We start from the raw sequence: 16,228 nt of genomic DNA, 5'->3' as shown, positions 1-16,228 counted from the left end.
CCTTGTCACTCTGTGACCTCTGTCAGTGCAGAGCCACTGGAGTGATTCCCGGGGTGAATTTTCCATTTCCCATCCACTCATCACGATTCCTCTTGAAGAGGGCCAGTGAGTTGTTTGACATGTATGGGAAGTTTGAATTCCTTCCAGTTTCTTAACATAATACTTTACAGTGCTGTGGGAAATTCTGTGGTAACTGGTAGGTTGTCAAACTTCTTAACCAGCAATTGGTCAGTCAGTGATGCAAGTGTGGCATGCTGTAAATGCTGAGTGCTATCTTAAAACAAGTGGCCAGAAACCTCCAAGACTGGGAGGTGGTACTGTTAAAGGTGTCAGTGCAGTATACAGAACTGTTAAGACTATTGTGAACTGCATGTCTGCTGTTTTTGTTATGTTGTAAAAGTTCCAGACAGTTAAAGCAGAAGTACTTTAAAATTAACAGCAGTCTGATATAAAAGGTAGCCCTTCCTAACCCAGATTTACACAGATTATAGTTTGTTTTCTTAAAGATTGAAGTATTACAAGTGCTCTTTTTGCATTAGGTATCTAGAAGAGAAAAAAATGAAATGCCTATAACCTGACAAAACCTAGCCAGAAATACAAAAAAAATGTACATTCACCGCTCATGTGCAGCATTTTATTTATGCAATTCAACATACTGCATGTTGTTTTTGTTTTTCTTTCGGTTTTTCCTGGTTAGGGGTTGCCACAGCGGAACTCTGGTCCGCTTATGATTGGCAGTAGATTTTTTTTACGGGTGCCGAGGTGCCAGCTCGATGCCCAACCTTCAACGAAGGCACGCCCACATTCTATGCATGTCTTTCGAATGCCACTCGACCACAGGGAGGACATGCAGACTCCACACAGAAGGTGCTCCAGCCAAGAATCGAACGGGAGAACCTTTTGCTGTGAGGCAACAACGCTACCGCTGCACCACCACGGATTAATTCAACATACTGCATAAAAGCAGTAATTCTTGGCATGGGAAATACAGTCTAACATGGATTTTACTCACTCTTGGCTTCAGCATTTACTCACTTGGATATTTTTCTTATGGCCCACTCTTAGCAGTTGGGTGCAAGTCCTACATTGTCCCACTTCAATGACGTGGATTATTTTCTCATTATATTTACAAACATTTATTTTAAACCCACACCCCCTTTGTTAAAGGGAAAGTGAATTTACCAGAGAAGACATCCTTCACTTCCGTTCCCCACACCAAGTGCATCTTTTTATTGCTGGTGGAATGCACCCATCGTACCCTCAAGTCCCCCCACTAAAATGTGCAAGAGTAAGTGTTGTCATCACACTTTAACAACAGCTGCAACCACGCAGCATTGTCATGCCACCTACTATGTGGTATCTCTGTGTCTAAAAGTAAGGTTGGGACTTTTAGCTGCTTACTGACATGGTGGAAATGTTTCTGTGGAAAAATGTTGCAGATAGTTGCATTATAATCTTTCACAAGAATTGCAGACAGTACAATGAAATACATCTTGAAATTACTTCCAAATATATATGTTTGCTTTTCTGTTTTTGTGATGATTGATGTTACAGCCAATAACATTTTTTTGAAAAATGCTGCAGACCTTGTGCCTCTTCTTTCATAGTGCTGCCTCTGTTTATAGCAACATTATAATTCAGTATGCCCCAGTGGTGCAGCGGTAGCGTTGTTGCCTCACAGCAAGAGGTTCTCCCGTTCGATTCCCGGCTGGAGTGCGGGGTGTGCCTTCTGTGTGGAGTCTGCATGTCCTCCCCGCGGTTGGGTGGTGTTTGAAAGGCATACGTAAATGGGCGTGCCTTCGTTGAAGGTTGGACGTCGAGCTGGCACCTCGGCGTTTGTGAAAATCTACTGCCAATCATTAGTGGACCGGAGTTCCGCTGTGGCGACCCCTAACCAGGAAAAGTTGAAAGACAAACAAACGTGTAGAATACATCCACTTCCTGTTTTCTTATAGCTGATAAAAATTAGACTGTGTGTAGGTGACACTGGCATACAGTTTGTGTTTGGTTTTATTATGTATAAAAAACAAGCAATCTCCGTGGTATCCCTAAAGTCTCAAAACAACCCACTGAAGTGTAGTAGGTCCAAAAATAAGACAGAGAAGTTTCTTACACTGTCTTGTTTTATTATGTATACTGATAAGATGCTGTTGCAGTGGAATCCTTGAGGAAAAGGCACTTTTTGTAAATGTACTGCAAGCAGAAGAGGAGAGCTCTGATACCCCAAGAATGTGAAGTTATACTGGCTGCTAAATTACTATATTAATGTGATTCATCCTGATGTTCTTGTTTTTAATTGGTCTCCATTTGAGTATGGCTTGTGTGGTTAATAAAAATGAACAAAAAGAAAAAAAAACAAATAACAGAATTTGAGAGAACTCGCATACATTTCATAAGTGTGCTAAAACATTGCAACTGTTTTAGTAGGTAGCTGAAAGAGTCCAACTTTATTTTGTTCATCTTTTTTAGGTTGGAACTTCCATTTGAGGATTGTGTGAGTAACCATGGCAGATTGCACTACACTAGACAGCCTGCTGGAAATGGGGTTTTCCAGAAACAGAGCGTAAGTCGTTTTCTCCACAGCTAAAAGAAAATTGGTGCATTGAGCAGGAAAAAGATGTTTCTCATGTATCTGTTATTCCAGTAATCACAGTTGATGACTATGTAGCTACACCTGGAGCTGTTTCCTTATCCTTACCAGAGTATTGGTTTAGGAATTAAATGTTCAGATTATTTAAAAATGTAATGGAAATCATAAGTTGTATTTTGTTTTATCATGTTTTGAGAGAGTAACTAGTAAAGCTTCCTACTTGATAAGAGGCAGATTGCAGATGTGGTCGAAGTTCCTCACCAGCACTCCATTTTGGGCTACAATTTCCTTTATTACATGTGTTTTATTCCTGTTTTTAAAGTAAGTTCATTCTTGCAAAACTAAATTTACAAATGATGCATACAGTGAGATAGCTAGTCATTTCATGTGTTGCACTTTTAGAAACCTAACCAGTTCTTTCTAAGGCTGTCTTGAGCCACCATTTCCTGTGAGCCTTTGAATGCCACTTTACTGCATATTATTCATTTGGTTTATATCTGGGTGCCCCATTCAGGCGACATGAGTGGGTCATAACACCTGTAGGGAAAGGCCGCTTAGAAGCTGTTCTGTGAGGAGTATTGGTGGAGGGAGTAACTTTGGCATGGTGACATCTTGGTGTATTCTGTGGGAGGTAAGAGGGCGATGTTGCCTACCTGTATAAGTAGTAGAAAGGGAATGAAGTTACAGCATCTTTTGGCAACTACTAATAGGCTGAAGACTGGTCCAGGACAGCCTAATTTTCAGCCATAATCTAGTGTCACTGAAATGCAAAAACATAAAATCATTGCAGGTATTATGGATTATAACAATGTAATGATCTTGGGTGACAGGAAAATAGGAGCATTGTGTAGTAAATTAGATAACATATGTTTTCTATTTTTTTGAGTGAGTATTTCGTACAGCAGTCAAAGGACCCATGTTCTGGGCTGTTGTCTAGGACTTGTGTGTTACCACATTCCCTTCTTTGACTATTATTGAATGCTGAATTTCAACAGTAGAATTAACTTTGAGATAATAGTCCCTTCCTTTGGGGTAATGTGAAGTTGGAGTAGGAATAAATAAGTAGGGGATGTGAAGGGTAGCTCCCACATGGACAGCTGCACCCTGTAAAAAAAAAAAAAAAAAAAAAGTGTCAGGTGAATTCCAGTTTCAGAATTTGGGGTTTGGTTTAGTATCCATTACAGCATTCTGTGTTTTGATAATGGGCAGTGGAACAACTTACAAATGAGGGCATATGCAAGTAATTCAGTCCATTGAGTGATGGGGAACCAGGTAACCTTTTCTACGGAGATATAGTGGTGTTTTGATTTAGGTGTACGTGAAAATCCATGTAATTTTTTTTCATTCCAGGTTGAAGCCTCTGACTGTTAGCAGAGTTATGGGACTTTAAAAGGAAAGGCTTACTTTAGAGTAAAAGTTAGAACTCCCTTTCCTGGAGCAGCTCCAGCATTTTCTTTGTTGAAGGGCAGGTGTGCTGTGTCAGGATGGTGAAAAAAAGTGTGTATTTAAACAGAATCTTATTTACATGTGAAGAGAGCAAAGTGGTGTCCAGCCTGGCTCCTGAGCTATTTGAATGTATTGCTCCTTTCCGTAGTTCCACTATTGTTTGCATGCTGTAGTAAGGAGCACTCTGCTTTTACAGGGATCCTTCCTGTTAAAACACTGAATTTATATCGTATCCCCACTTATCTGAAGGAGAGCCCCATTTTCTGCCCTCACACTGCCAACCATGTTGTGTAAAAATCTATTCTGTAGCTTGAGCCGCTCTTGCTTTAGGCAAAAATCCAGCTAATACAGCCTGTATTGAATCTACTTGTGAAACTGATGCATGGAAGTAGTACTTTATCCAAGTTTGATTCTACTGCTGTGACGAGTTTACTTTATTAAAACATGTGGTGTAGTGATCAGTTCAGAAAGCTTGTGCTTTCGGGAATTGCTGTAGTAAGATATGGCCTATATAACTGAGCTGTAGACATCCCTTGTAGTACATGATAGTGTTCTGATTGAGAAGTTGTCATTCCCTCCCTCCCCCAACTTCTACAGTAACCATACGGCCTCCTCTTCAGTTGCAGTGTTCACCCATTTATTCCTTCCAAGGGGCAAGAGCTCACTCACTGACAGTACTCATTTCCCGTGGAAGTGACTTGAGTGCCAAGTGAGGTGTTATCACCCACCAAGGGAGTTGGAGCTTTTTGATTACATTAGACTCCTACACTCTGCTGTAATTGTGCTTTCCCATATTGCCTACGTACAGGATGCCATTTGCACATCCACAGATAGTGCTCCCAGTGTGTGGCAAACCATTTAGTGCAAGAATAATCTTGTAGTCCTAGGGAAGGAGACCAACCATGGCACCTGCACCACCATGGGAGCGCTCTGCCTTGACACCCCCCCCCCCCCAACTTATATATATGTACCAACTCAATGGTTGCACTACACTGGAGAAAAAGAGAAGAATCCCTGAAAAACACTTGCTATCTTATACAGTGCAACATATTGTAGTGAAACTCACTGCAGTATTACATTATTGAATTGAAGCCACTCATCCACCAGTGCGGCGATGACTTGCAAGTATATCATTTTTCAGTGTATACTGTTTTGTAGCTTTCACAGTTACTACTCTTTATTGGAAAAATATTTTTTAGAATTGTTTTCTGAGTTGAGATGGTTTAAAATGTGGAAACATTCATAAAAATTGGACTATTTTAGCAGACTATGAAAAGGCCAGAAAAAGAATCTATATCTTGTATTGAGAGTTAAAACACTATATGTAAGGGAAGCAATCTTTTTTCACAAAGGGTGCATTTTTTGGTGCATTCAAAAAAACGTATATTTAGATTTTATGCAGACTTTGTCCATTCCACTTTTGTCATTGCTGAAGAGGGACAGAGTCTGATCTAGAACCTTTATCTCATTGTCTTAGTACATTTTTGTTGGAGGTTGCACTTGACAAAAATTCCATGCTTTTCTTGTCATACACATTTTTCTTTTTATCAGGCAACCTACATTCTTGACTATGCCAGTACAGGAACATTTAAAAGCTAATTAAGCCCCTTGCCCTCCATTTCTTCCCACTGTTGCATAGGGCACGAAATTACCCTGACTCTGAAAGGTAGACTGAAGAAAATACTGCCAGGAACCACCACGGTGAGTAGAGATGAATTTATTTTGAGACAGAACAAGCGCTTTCACGCATTAATATGCGCTTCATCAGGTTACAAATTACACAAAAAATGAGCTCACTTTATATAGTAAAAACAGGTTCAATCAAAACCAATTATCAAATTTTTCAATTAATTAATTAAACATAATTGTTAAAAAGGGAAACACCCATTTTCAGCATCATCTCAGTTAGCAAGTTAAATACTAAGTTGTAAACACGATGGACATTTTTTCACCATTTTAAAACAATTCTAGACATGTAATGTGCAGTGTCAAGGCTTCATAATCTGTAAAGCCGCTAATATCTATCTTTATATTAAAGCATAACCACTTCATGTAGCATATCACATTTAAATAATATAGCTTCTTGCTCTGGATAATGCATATTATATTACTTAAAATAAAACAAGCTAAGCTAGTTGTCATGAGCTGATAAACAACTTACATCTCCTAAATAATGCACGATGTGTTGTTCTGCACAACACTACCTGGACCCATTGTCCATTGTAAATCAGAACAACTGATAGTTTTTGTGATTTTACTTTTTTTGCAATTAATTAGGTCCATAGAAATTAAAATAAACAAATTTAAAAACAGCAGTATTGTTATAACGTATAATATACTGCATATTCATATCTCAATCACCTCTTATATAGCGCTTACCGGGGAAGGTATTCGCTACCCATACTGGTCTAAATATAACACCATAAACTTATTTTTAAAAAATAATAAATCACCACATTCCAGTACTGCTCCAAATGTATAATGAGCTAAACCTGTTAACAGAAATAAGTCAGAACGAGACAGCTCACGGTTGTTATTATAGTTATTCTTCGTGCAACTAGTTGGATCTATAAAGGACGAGTAACATAAAAGCGCCATTATAACTATAGCATATAAATGCTATATAATTTATATCTTGGTCACATCTGAGTGTGACACTTACTATAAAGGTCATCAATAATCATAAAATATTATGAGATAATAATTAAAAGCAACCTTAAATTTTGCTAAGTGATGTTAATACCATCGAAGACCATTCCTATATGCAACTGCATCCAAAGCATAGTGATAATAATAACGCTTACGAATTAAAAATGCATATCAGTTATTAAGATAATATAGCAGCGGATGTTTATGTCTGTATTAAAGCAACAACATAGTATGCCAAAGAAAAACAAAACAAAACAAAAACAGATACTATTTATATGGTATAAGTATCAAAATTTGTCTTAAGCCGACATTCATTTATATTTATATATATTCCGCCTTATTTATGGAACTTGAGCTTATAAACAAGGGGGCTAAAAGCATGCTTATTTTAATCATAGACATCGCTGTGATAAATAATATCTAACATTATACCTATTTATTCAGTGTTAACCATATACATACTTTTATTTGAACCTATAGCCTCGTTCATGATAAGAACGAAGTCTATCTATGGAGCGTATAGGAAGTAAGTAAACTGCAGCCATTGCTTAGTAAATCAAGAATTTTTGCCCCCAATAAGAATCTATGCTAAAGCTGATGATTCAACTTCCCGGTATGAACAGTGTGTCTTGTCCGGGTTTAATGGTCACAAACATGATATATATGAAAGTAATCCCTTATTGATCTATATAAGCAACAAAAGGAAGTGTTAAATCAATATTCAACACACATGACTATTTACTGGAATTGTCAAAATTAAAGCAAACTAAAACTTTAATATACAGTAGTGTTGAAATCTGCAGTCACTAGCCTTAAATAAGTGGTGACATAAATGCAAGACACTTGGGCAAGAACAAATATCAGGTGACTACTAGATAATATTTAGGTCATATATATATAGGTATATAAACAAAGACAAAGATGAAACCTATTGTAATGTACCTGGTACTATAGTACTATCTTAACTCCAGTATCTCTTAGTAAGATTAGTAGAGAATTAACTCACCAGACTGGAATAATTATGCATTTTCAAGGGACTTCCTTTGAAGTATTTATCTAGCTGGAGTATAACCATAAGTCTAGCTATACCATTAGCTAAACATCTTATTATGATTCAGATATACTACAAATATGTATATGATGCCAGATCTATTATATAATCACTAAAATATTATGAGGTCTTAGAACGATCCTAATAAAGCTGGACGTATATTAATGGCAGTATTGAGCCCTGGTGGTACATGTGCTTTTAATCTTAAGATCCATTTGAGCTCAAACATTTCAATGGTACCAATATGATCTCCCTCTCTCCTATTTTGATTAATAATTTGTAATACTTGAAAACTAAACCTGTGTCCAGGATTTTCATTGCAATGTAACGCCAATGCACTAGTTGTATTACCCTTTCTGATATCGTAGACATGATTATAAGCCCGATCTCTAAGCCTTCGGGAAGTCATGCCTACATAGTAACTGTCACATTTATCACATTTTGCTAGATAAATGACATTTTGAGTATTACAAGTTGCATAGAAGGTGGCCCTAAAGTTAAATTTAATACCCAAGGCCCTAAGGTCCTGTTCCCTACTTATAAATGCACATATGGAGCATCTGCCACATGCATATGTGCCCGTCTTTATCTGGGTTCGAATATCAGTTTGACTCTGAAAGGTACTTTTGGTTTATTGGTATTTTAAAAGTTCAGAAAACCTCCAATGGACTAGGCTGGTGTACCTTCCAAGCAATTTCAAAAGCAAGTAAAAAAATGTGAAGGTACTCCAAAGACCTAAGGCTAGTTCACAAAATGATTTAAATAAAACAACAACATAAAAAACAAAAAAAACGTGAGCACTTTCACACAAATGTGCTTCATCAGACAAACAATACATCACAAAGCAAACATTTAAAAAGCCAGGCAATTAATTCAACAGCCTATCAAAGCAGAGTGTGCATTATCTATTTAAATCCCTTGACTTGAGTACAAGCTTTAAAGAGAGACTATCATTAAGTCCAGGTCTCTTATCACCCTGAAGCTGCATAATCCAGTATAGCTCCCTTTCCTCAGTAATATTCTTTTAAGTCTCCACCTCGAAGCCCCATGTAAATATGTTCAGCAGCTTTAAATTTAAAAGTATGAGAAAAATCATGCTCCATAGTGTGCTTCGCTAGAGCATTTGTCACATCACATCTCTTTGCACTATATAAATGTTCACGTATTCTTTCATAGGGCGGTTTCTCTTGCACAAATAGAAACTAGTACATGCAGTACAGGTGGCCAAGTAAACTAAATTGGGAGTCTTGCAAGTAAAATGTACCTTAAACACACACTTCTACTTAGATACCGGATGTACATACATGTTTGAAGCGTCTAAATACGAGCAGTATTTACAGCTACCATGACCAAAAGTACCTAAAGACATAGAAGCAGATACATTAAAATTTCCATTATTGAAACTTTTATTCTCACTAGAACAGACACCTTTTTAAAGACTTTTTGTTTTTATACCTGGAAAAAGGGAGTTCACGTACTAGTTCTTTAACACGGTCATTCATTGTAAGTATATTCCAGTTGGAGTCTCTAACACTGCATATCTGTCCAAAGTCACTGCTATACAACAAAACTAATGGCACATGTACTTTGTTTCCAGTTGCTCTATTACCCATAGTATTTGTGCTATCAGACAAATGCGGTTTGGCTATACTTTTCTTCAGCCAATGTACTTCATCAGCCATCCTATCAAATTCAAATTGCTTATAACCCCTCTGTAAAAAGTCAACACAGTGTGTTAAGTCCTCTGTAAAACCTCCTTCAGTGTTAAGATGTGATATTTTCATTCCTTGGCCATTTAAAATATTGATCTGAAGTAGGAGATTCATTTGTCAGCAACCTGTGGGTATGGATCCGATATCGGATCCGAACCGGCATGGTTTATCCAGCTATGGATCCGAGCTCCTAGCTCCTCCCCTTACCCATAATGCCCTGCTCTCCCTACATGACCTCAGATCTAGTTTGCCGCGTTCATGGTGACAGCTTGATCTTTGAGCTCCTTCAGCTAAGTGGAAATTTAGTATATTTACTAAGGGTTTTTTGTTTTAAAAATAGTTCCTTTGTGTGAAAGTTTTAGGTTTCCCACCCATTTAAACTTTTTTTGGTTAAATTACTTAATTTTTTTGTAATTCCCTCCCCTCGTTGGTAGCGTAGTGTGTGCGTGGTTTCTTTGGGGCCTTTACTGTGTTGTTAACTTGTTAATTTTTAACTTGTTAATTTTCTTTGTTAAAAAAAAAAAAAAAAATATATGTCTGAAGCCCCTAAGGCGATATTTTCGAAGTGCTCCGAGTGTGGCCATAAGCTCTCCCCTGCGGATGGCCACACTCGGTGTGTTCGATGCCTTGGGGTTGAACACCTCACTTCTGGATGTTCAATCTGTGCAGGGTTCAACCCCAGGGCATTGAAGGAGCGGAGGTCGAAGCTGGTCTTGGCGGGACTTTTACCCCCGGACTCGGCTTCGGCCTCCGCCCCATTGGTAGTTACCGCTCCTGCGGTACCTGCCCTACCTGCTCCCGCTCCTCCTCCCGGGACTCAAACTCCCTCTACGGGTTCGGAGGACAGGGAAGCTAGGAAGAAGGACCGGAGAGAGAAGCACCACAAGCGGCGGGCCGAGACCTCCGTCTTGGCCCCGCCGGCTAAGCGGGCTTCTCCGGCCTCTCTAGCTGCTGGTTCTCCTCCTCCTCGGCTCCGGTCCCCAACCTTTTCACTGGGACCTGAGGAAGAGGAGACCCGACCTCCTTCGAGGCTATCGAGGCGGTATTCAAGGCCTACCTCGGTAGCCTCTTCGAGGTCGACCTATAGTCTTTCTGACGCCGATCTGGCCCGGATGATGCGAAGGTTTATCCAGGCCCAGATGCAGATGGGAGTGCTCCTGCCTCCCCCCCCCCCCCCCGGGGGGAGCTCAACCCCTTTTTTCAAGCCCATAGCTCCTTCTCCGACCCGCTACCCAGGTTCAGAGCGGTCGGAGCCGGGCAGCTTTGGAGCCGGGGGTGGGTCGGCTCCTATAGTACTGGCTACTTCGGATCCGACCCTGCCCTCGAGTGTGTCGGATCCGACCTCTCGGAGCCTTGGCCTGAGTTTCGGATCCGAGGGACTCAGTGTGCCTTCGGCGCCGTCCGTGTCAGAGCGCACTGGTCCCTCGGATCCGAAGGGCTCGGCGCCGGCTCCGATCCACTCCTTGGATCCGAGGGGGAGCCGACTGTCGGATCCTTTGGTCGAGGCCGGCACCCCTTCGGCTTTTGATCTAGTGGAGAGGGCTCTGTTGAGGGCTTCCAGACCCCCGGTATTTGCTTCGGCTCCGTCCCGCACTCCATCTGCTCTGGGTCAGGCTTCCATCACCCGGCCACTGGGACAGCCCGTTTCAATGCCCCAAGCAGTTCCTGCGGAACTAGACACTGCTTGCAAGGGCTCCTCGGACAGCCCCCCCCGAGGAGGCACCTCGCAAGCACACGTGTAAAAGGAGGCACATAGACTCCCCTGAGTCTTTAACTGAAGACATGGACTTGGAGGAAGGGGAAGGCTCCCCAAGATCACCCCCCGAGGATGTCTCCTTTGGAGACATCATGGAAATGCTTCGTATTAGGGGTGGGTGGTCTGCCCCAAAGTCTTCTTCGGACGAGTCCGTGTTCTTGGAGGCATTCGAAGCGGGCCCGTCTACCTCTTGGGTGTCCCCTCCTGCCGACCCTCTGGTGGACCTTATTACCACCAGGGCATGGAAGGAACCGGACACCGTGGAGCCAATCCCCAAAAGGCCAGACAGGATTCTCAGCCCCCCTGCTGACCGTGCCCACTGGAGTAAGGGTCCTCCGGTAGATGCCATGCTGACGGCAGCAGCCACCAAGAGGGAACTCGCCCAGGAGAGTCCCTCAGTCCATCCTCCGAGCAAGGAGTCTCGGATGATGGACCGCTTGGGGAAGCGAATGTTTAGTTCAGCGACCTTCTCAGTGAGGGCGCTCAGCTATCTGGCACATGTTATTAGGATGCAGCGCAATCTTATAAAAGAATGCGCTGCATCCCCCCCAGAGTCCATGTCGGAGGAGGACAAACTTTTGCACTCCACCCGTATGGCCACTCTTCGATCAGTGACAAATACCTCTATGTGGTTGCTTTACCATGCTACTGAGGGAGCCGCTAGAGCTGCAGGAGTAGGCCTAGTCACGAGATGCCAGGCCTGGCTCCGCCAATGTGATTTCACAGAGCGCTTCAAGGCATCTTTCGCGAACGCCCCCTTTGATGGTTCTGCCCTTTTTGGCAAGACAGTTCGCGACACCTTGGTCCAGAGCGAGAAGGACGGGAAGACGCTGTCTGCCGTCTGAGTCCGCTTCTCTGTGCCCCAGAGGTCCTACTCTAGGAACCAAAAGGGCCAGAAGAAGATGTGGTTCCGGAAGTCGCAGCAATCCCAACCCGCTCCGGACAACCAGTCCTTCCGTGGCAGAGGAGGACAGGGTGGACGCCGCCCTAGGGGCAGAAGGGCTCCCAGGAATTTCAGGTCCAGAGAACCTTTTTCTGAGCGGCCCGCGCACCAACCCTGAGGGGTTGCCCAACTGCTCCACTCTGGAGGCAGTCGGGGGACATTTTTCAGAGCACCTAGCGGCATGGGAGTCCATAACAACAGACCGCAGGGTCCTCCGTATTATATCCAGAGGATACAAAATTCCCCTTCTCCACATCCCAAAACCAAAATCCCTCCCCGACGTTCCACCCGATCAGAGGGAGGCTGCTTCAGCAGAAATTGGCTATCTGCTGAAGAAAAGAGACATCCAGCCCGTCCCCCCAGACCAGACCAGATCGGATCAGGGTTCTACTCCAGGTTCTTTTTAGTGCCAAAAAAGACTGGGGACCGAAGACCCATTCTAGATCTGTCCCTATTAAACCTGGCAGTTCCCAAAGAGAAGTTCCGGATGGTCACTTTACAGTCTATCCTCCCCCTTCTGGGAGAGAATCACTGGATGTGCTCGATAGACCTCAAGGATGCGTACTACCACATACTAATGTACAGACGGTCCAGGAGGTTTCTTCGCTTCCGGCTGGGAGCCAGTCACTACCAGTTCAGGGTCCTTCCCTTTGGTCTCACCACAGCCCCCAGGGTGTTCACCAAAGTATTAGCAGTGGTTGCGGCCCACCTGAGGCTTCAGGGGGTGCAGGTCTTTCCGTACCTGGACGACTGGCTTCTCACCGCCCCAACAAGGCATCTACTATCCCTGGCAAGAGATTCTTTTCTTCAGCTAGCCCCCTGGCTAGGTATCACGATAAACGTAGGAAAGTCCAACCTGGCCCCTACTCAATTGATAGATTTCATAGGTGCCAGGTTAGACACAAGGAAGTTAAGAGCCTTCCTCACAACCGACAGAATTCGGAATCTACGACTCCAGGTGCGGGCCATCCTCCACTCAAGCTCAGTTCCGGCGGAATTGGTCCTGAGGGGCACTAGGATCCATGGCGGCAGCGATTTCTCTTCTCCCGCTCGCCAGGTTGAATATGCGAGTACTTCAGTGGACGCTTCAAGTACAATGGTCTTATCTTTCTCTCCCCCTGCATCACCCCATTGCAATCAGCAAGGCTTGCAAGCGGTCTCTTTTGTGGTGGCTCCATTCAGAGGACCTCCAAGGAGGCCGCCCCTTTTGTGCATCTCCCCCCTTGCCACAGTGACCACGGACGCATCTCGCCTCGGGTGGGGGGGCATTTTGCGGGACGGACGGTCCAAGGCACGTGGAACGACTCCGAGACCTCCCTGCATATCAATGTTCTGGAGATGAGGGCCGTGCTCTTGGCGTTGCATGCACTTCAGGCCTTTCTTCCCCTAGGAACAATTGCGATTCAGTCAGACAACATGTCGGTGGTCTGGTACATCAACAAACGGGGGAACCAGGTCTTACCCTTTATGTCGGGAAGCCATGAGAGTGTGGGAATGGGTGATCTCTACCAACCGCTTTCTCATCGCAACGCACATTCCGGGTCAGTCCAACATCCTTGCGGACAAGCTCAGTCGCACCATTCTCTCCCCGTACGAGTGGTCTCTCAATGCTCAAGTAGCGAAACGTATCTTCGTACGGTGGGGAACTCCTTGTTGCGATCTCTTTGCTTCTCCCTAAAACACCAAGTGCGACAGTTTTTTTGCGCTAATCCCTCCACCAGGGGATTCCCCGAGAGACGCTCTGGTGCATGCTTGGCCTCCCGGTCTTCTTTACGCATACTCCCCTCTGCCTCTGATGCTCTAGGTTCTTCAGAAAGCCTCTCGGTTGGGGTGCAGAATGATCCTCATAGCCCCATTCTGGCCTCTGCAGATCTGGTTCCCCTTACCTAAGGTCTCACTCAGTGAATCCACCTTGGATTCTAGATCCCATTCCGGATCTGATAGCACACCCATCGAACCTACCATCTCCAAACCTGGACAACCTGAAGCGGACAGCTTGGCTGCTCCAGTTCCACTCCTAATTAGTACTCCCGGTATTTCGTCGCCCGTTAGGGCCATTCTGGTAGCGGCGCATAAACCCTTTACCAGAAAAACTTACCGCAGTAAATGGAAGCAATTCTCCATTTGGGCGGAGCGGCAAGGTCTAGATCCCTTCACGGTACCTCTTCACCTGGTTCTAGACTTCCTTACCACTCTTTTTAATGATGGCACCAGTAGTTCCACGGTCAAAGTTCAGCTAGTGGCCATTTCTCATTATCATGTTGGTCATGACTCTGAGCCTCTTATGTCTGCCAAGTTATGTAAAATCTTCCTAAAAGGCACCTTTCTGCTTAGACCCCCTGTCAAGCAGGCGGTTCCACCATGGGATCTTTCCTTGGTTCTTCAGGCCTTGACCGCTCCCCCTTCGAACCTGCGGCCACAGTAGATCTAAAATTCGTATCTCTTAAGACTGCATTTTTAGTAGCCATTACTTCAGCCAAAAGAGTTTCAGAACTTCAAGCCCTTTCCATGAAGCCGCCTTACTTGATCTTCCATCCGGACCGTGTGTACCTCAGGATCAATCCCTTGTTTCTTCCTAAGGTAGCTTCAGAAGCAAACATCAATCAGTCCATCAACCTCCCCGTTTTCTTTCCTAATTATCAGAACAAAGGCGAGTACAAGCTGCATTCATTGGATGTTCACAGGCAGCTTCGTTTTTACCTTGACAGGACAGCTGGTCACAGGCAATCTGACCAGTTGTTCATTTCCTTTGCCAAATTCAATCTGGGTAAACCAATTTCCAAAGTCTCCTTGTCACGTTGGATTTCCCAGTGTATTCTTTTAGCTTACCAAGCTTCTGGGAGGCCCGCACCGGACGGAGTCCATGTTCATTCAACCCGGTCTGTTTCTACCTCAGCAGCCTTTAAGGCTAGGATTCCTCTGGATGACATTTGTTCAGCGGCCACTTGGGCTTCATCTCATACTTTTATTTCTCATTACAAGCTGAATATCACGTCTAGAGGCAGAGCATCCTTTGGCTCCGCAGTGCTCCGGAATATCCTTCCATGACGGCCGCCCAAGATTCAGGTAGCTGGGGACTCTGTCCCACAGGTTGCTGACAAATGAATCTCCTCCTTCAGATTTAGAAGTTATGTACTTATCATAACGTTCCATCTGAGTAGGTGTATTCATTTGTCTGCAACCATCCCGCCCTCCTATCCCCCTGGCCTTGTCAGTTTCCTGCATAGAATGTGTTACCCTTTGATTAGGGTATTTTGATACAGGGCAAACTCGATCTGAGGTCATGTAGGGAGAGCAGGGCATTATGGGTGAGGGGAGGAGCTAGGAGCTCGGATCCATAGCTGGATAAACCATGCCGGTTCGGATCCTATATCGGATCCATACCCGTAGGTTGCAGACAAATGAATACACCTACTCAGATGGAACGTTATGGTAAGTACATAACTTCTAATTCTATCATACTTTGGGGTTGCTTTTCTTCAACTGGAACTAGGGCTTTAGTCAAGGTGGGGGAAATTATGAACAGTTCCAAATACCAGTCACCTTTGGCCCAAAACCTTCAGGCATCTACTAGAAAGCTGAATATAAAGAGGAATTTCACCTTTCAACATGACAATGACCCCAAGCATGCATCCAAAGCAATAGAATGGCTTCATCAGAAGAAAATTAAAGTTTTGGAATGGCCAAGCCAGAGCCCAGACCTAAATCCAATAGAAAATCTGTGTGGTGACCTAAATAGGGCTCTGCACAGGAGATGTCCTCTTAATCTGACAGATTTGGAGCGCTTTTGCAAGGAAGAGATGTGACATGCTGATAGACTCCTACCCAAGAAGACTGAATGATGTAATTAAATCAAAAGGTGCTTCAACAAAGTATTAGTTTAAAGGTGTGCACATTTATGCAACCAGCTTATTGTAGTTTTTTTTTATTTTTTTATATTTTTCCCCTAATAGATTTGTTTGTTTTCAATTGAATTGTACAGGTTATAGGTCACATTAAAGTTGGGAAAAGTTTTGAAATTATTTATTGTGGTCTCATTTTTTATATCTGAAAAACCTGACATTTTAACAGGGGTGTGTAC

General features: G+C 43.4%; 1 protein-coding gene across 2 annotated transcripts in view; it reads left to right on the top strand.

Annotated features, from left to right (window-relative positions):
* Window positions 1-16,228, top strand: part of UBXN1 (UBX domain protein 1) — a 554,889-nt gene that overhangs the window by 116,151 nt on the left and 422,510 nt on the right. For both annotated transcript variants that reach the window (XM_044075640.1, XM_044075641.1), the window contains exon 2: window positions 2,470-2,563. In XM_044075640.1, coding sequence (XP_043931575.1) covers window positions 2,505-2,563 — 59 coding nt within the window. In that variant the 5' untranslated portion in view covers window positions 2,470-2,504. The remainder of the gene's footprint in view (window positions 1-2,469; window positions 2,564-16,228) is intronic.

Source organism: Protopterus annectens, chromosome 6.part1 (assembly GCF_019279795.1).
Source record: "Protopterus annectens isolate FY-2018-M chromosome 6.part1, PAN1.0, whole genome shotgun sequence".
Lineage (NCBI taxonomy): Eukaryota > Metazoa > Chordata > Ceratodontiformes > Protopteridae > Protopterus > Protopterus annectens.
Note: the sequence above shows the minus strand (reverse complement) of the source record. Positions and strands in the feature narration are given on the sequence as shown.